The 2,957-nt window shown below is 41.1% G+C and overlaps 1 protein-coding gene across 1 annotated transcript in view; it reads left to right on the forward strand.

Annotated features, from left to right (window-relative positions):
- The window catches only part of lamb2l (laminin, beta 2-like), a 50,748-nt gene that overhangs the window by 10,382 nt on the left and 37,409 nt on the right, over positions 1-2,957 (forward strand). Inside the window, exon 2 of the mRNA XM_035656129.1 lies at positions 1,438-1,517. Within this exon, the coding sequence (XP_035512022.1) occupies positions 1,478-1,517 (40 nt within the window). The 5' untranslated portion in view covers positions 1,438-1,477. The remainder of the gene's footprint in view (positions 1-1,437; positions 1,518-2,957) is intronic.

Raw genomic sequence — 2,957 nt, forward strand, 5'->3', positions numbered from 1 at the left:
CGAGTTCTGGTGAACTTATGCAAGACCTGATTTCGCAGTTCATCAAGCTACATTCAACCAACAGCAAGTGAGATAAACTTCAACAACACAGCCAGCCTGCTCCCTTGTCTCACTCTGATAGAAAGATACAATTGTAATAGTAGGAGAAAATTTAGTGTTTTGTAGCATGTTTTCATCTTTAAGACACTGCATTTTTTAGCCAATTCAATGGAGTTTTTGAAATGGTTTATTTAAAAAGACGTAATTCTTTATTGTTTCTGAAAAATGCTTTTCCTTGGACAGTGATAATATGCTTTTATATTTTCATATGCTGCTCATATACTATGGGGTGGGCTAAGCATTCATGTACAGCATAATCTGAACCACAAGTAAAACCAATTTACTTTGAATAGCAATTCACGCTGTTGTATGGTATTTGCATCTAAATATCAAGAAAACAAATAGCTTATTGTTACGGATGCAGTCAGTGACTTAATACACATGTAAATCCGTTGAACCCAGTGTTGAGATGTTGCGGGGTCCCTCCTCGGTGCTTCTGCCTTTGAAAGTGTGAGCGCGGGGCCACGTGGGACCTCTTATTGCTAAGCTGAGTGTGAAAAATGCTTTCCAACAGAGACCTGCTTTAAATCACAAACCTGGATTAGCGAGTGAGGTTAAGTTATTTGAGAAATTCTTTAAAACTGAAGACGTTTGATTTGTCATTTGTCAGACAACAAAGCAGTTCTCCCTCTGACTTTAAAGGCTTATTTAGGCTGCAAAAGCAGTCCTGGCTGTGAAAGTCAGTCTTCTCATTTAGTGTGTCCTCTTGCCTTCCTGTAACCACTTCTGCTTGTCTCAGAGGTCAGACTGGTTTAGTGTGTGACACGAACAATGTGTGTTCTCGCCTGTCAGTGTGTGTGCCTACACACAAACACACACACGCAGTTGTCCGTCCCATTCAGTGAGCAAATCTCTAATGTTTGTGGAGCCTGAGTATACGAGAGGCCCTTTTCTCTTCTCGGTGTCACAACACAATCAGGACCCTTCTACCTCTGAGTAAACCCTTGAACTACAACAGCAGCATTTTTGTACTTTTTATTATATCTTTGTGTAGCGTTCTAACAGCAGCCATTACCACAGCGCTTGGGGGGAATAATAGTGTTAATAATATTTACTTAAAACAAACAATACCATGTCAAGACGTAAAGGCTATTTTGAATGTCTGACCATGTCTGTAAAGCACTTAAGGTGTAGTCGCTTCTAAAACGCGATTCTTTCACATTTTAGAAGCAACAACACAAACAAATCCTCTGGTGTGATATAAAGATGGCCGTCTGTGAGGACCCTGGACTCATTTTTGTCCTGGCAGCTAAACGAGGGTCTTACTAAAAGAGGCCTCTTTAGATGTTATATTGATTTCTTTGTCACACCCTATTTCTTTGTCTCTGTTTGTTACAGCCAGAGAGACATCCTGGTGTCCGTGCGTCCAGGCATCCTGATGCCCATCATGGCCATGTATCTAAACCTCCTCATGCTGGGTGAGTAGAAGGCACAGATCAGTCTTTGTGTATTTAAGTGTGCACCTATCGTGATGTCACCCATTGATTTGTGGAGTACCATTTTGAAGCCTCCAGTTTGGTGTTATGGTCGTCACCATGATGCTTTGTCAGAGCCAGCGGAAGTGACTTACTGCGAGTTGAGCTGCTCTCATTGGTTGCGCAGTTTTGAATTGTCTGTAGCAGGAAACAATGGCTGCTCGCCTGGTCACACACAATCCTGTATTCCAGATAAACAGCACACTAAAATATGTTTCTGAAACAATTTTAAGAGAGGAATAGGCAACGCAGTAATAGAATCTTGATTCATATTTGATCAGCATGTTGAGCTAAACAGACTCACTGAGAATGATCTGTCAATCACAGTGTAGCCACGCCTCTAAAGTGGACCATCATTTACTAAATGAACATCATGCTTTATGGAAGAAGACTAAAACTAGAGATTGAGACCATAAACTCATCAGGGAACTGTTTACTGAGCTCATAAATCAAGTGACAAGCCAGGTCATTTCCCCATAAGACTGTATGGTATCCGTGTGTTATTGCAGCCAATGGAGCTCCCCCTGCTGGCCTTTACATAGAATGCAGGATTAGACACGTCTGTGCTGGCTTCACTTTTCAGACCCGGAAGCTCTGTCCATTATATATACTGTTAATGGTTTTGGGGTGCTTTAACCTGTCATTAAGGTCGAGACCACCTGAAAAAGAGGCTTTGGTAAGGTTCTAGGTGGACTGTTTGATTGTGGTGTATAAGAAAAGCAGAATATGATATTTCTGAATAAATATGTGATTTTAGCATGATTTTGAAAGCTGAACTGCTGTTAAAAGCATTGCTGATTATGAACCAACAAGAAAGCCTGTATAAGTGATCTATATAATATAGAACGATCATTTGGTAATGGTGCTAACACATCAGACAGCAAACAGCATTGTATTGTGCTGCAGCTTAGTGGTGCAGCAGGAGCAGAGTCGCATGTGAAATGTGGGAAATTATTACTAAAGCCGATGTGAACAGATGTGCTGATCATAGCATGCTCTCCGCTTCTGAGCCTTCAACCCTGTCATATGTGTTGTTGTTGTTTTTGTCTCACAACCACAGGAAATCCACACAGACTCGTACTCTCCCTGTACATTGTCATTAGGACTGATCCATCATTATTTCATGCACACTAATCACAGGATTGAGCTGTAGCCACAGATGTTTGTTCTGGATTGAGTTACTTCCAGAGCAAACACCTTGCTTCAGGTGAAGGTTTTAGGTGAGAATTAAACCCTCCTTCGCTGAATTGTTGCCGGCTTTCAGTCCTTCCAGTGGGGAAACACTTCACTTGACTGACTCAATTCATTTATTCATTATTTTCAAAATATTTTTTGGGGCTTTTTATCGCCTTCAATAATGACAGCTGAACATTGACAGGAAAG

The sequence above is a fragment of the Morone saxatilis genome, unplaced genomic scaffold (assembly GCF_004916995.1).
Source record: "Morone saxatilis isolate NCDOM2014 unplaced genomic scaffold, NCSU_SB_2.0 Contig15, whole genome shotgun sequence".
NCBI classification, from domain to species: Eukaryota; Metazoa; Chordata; class Actinopteri; family Moronidae; genus Morone; species Morone saxatilis.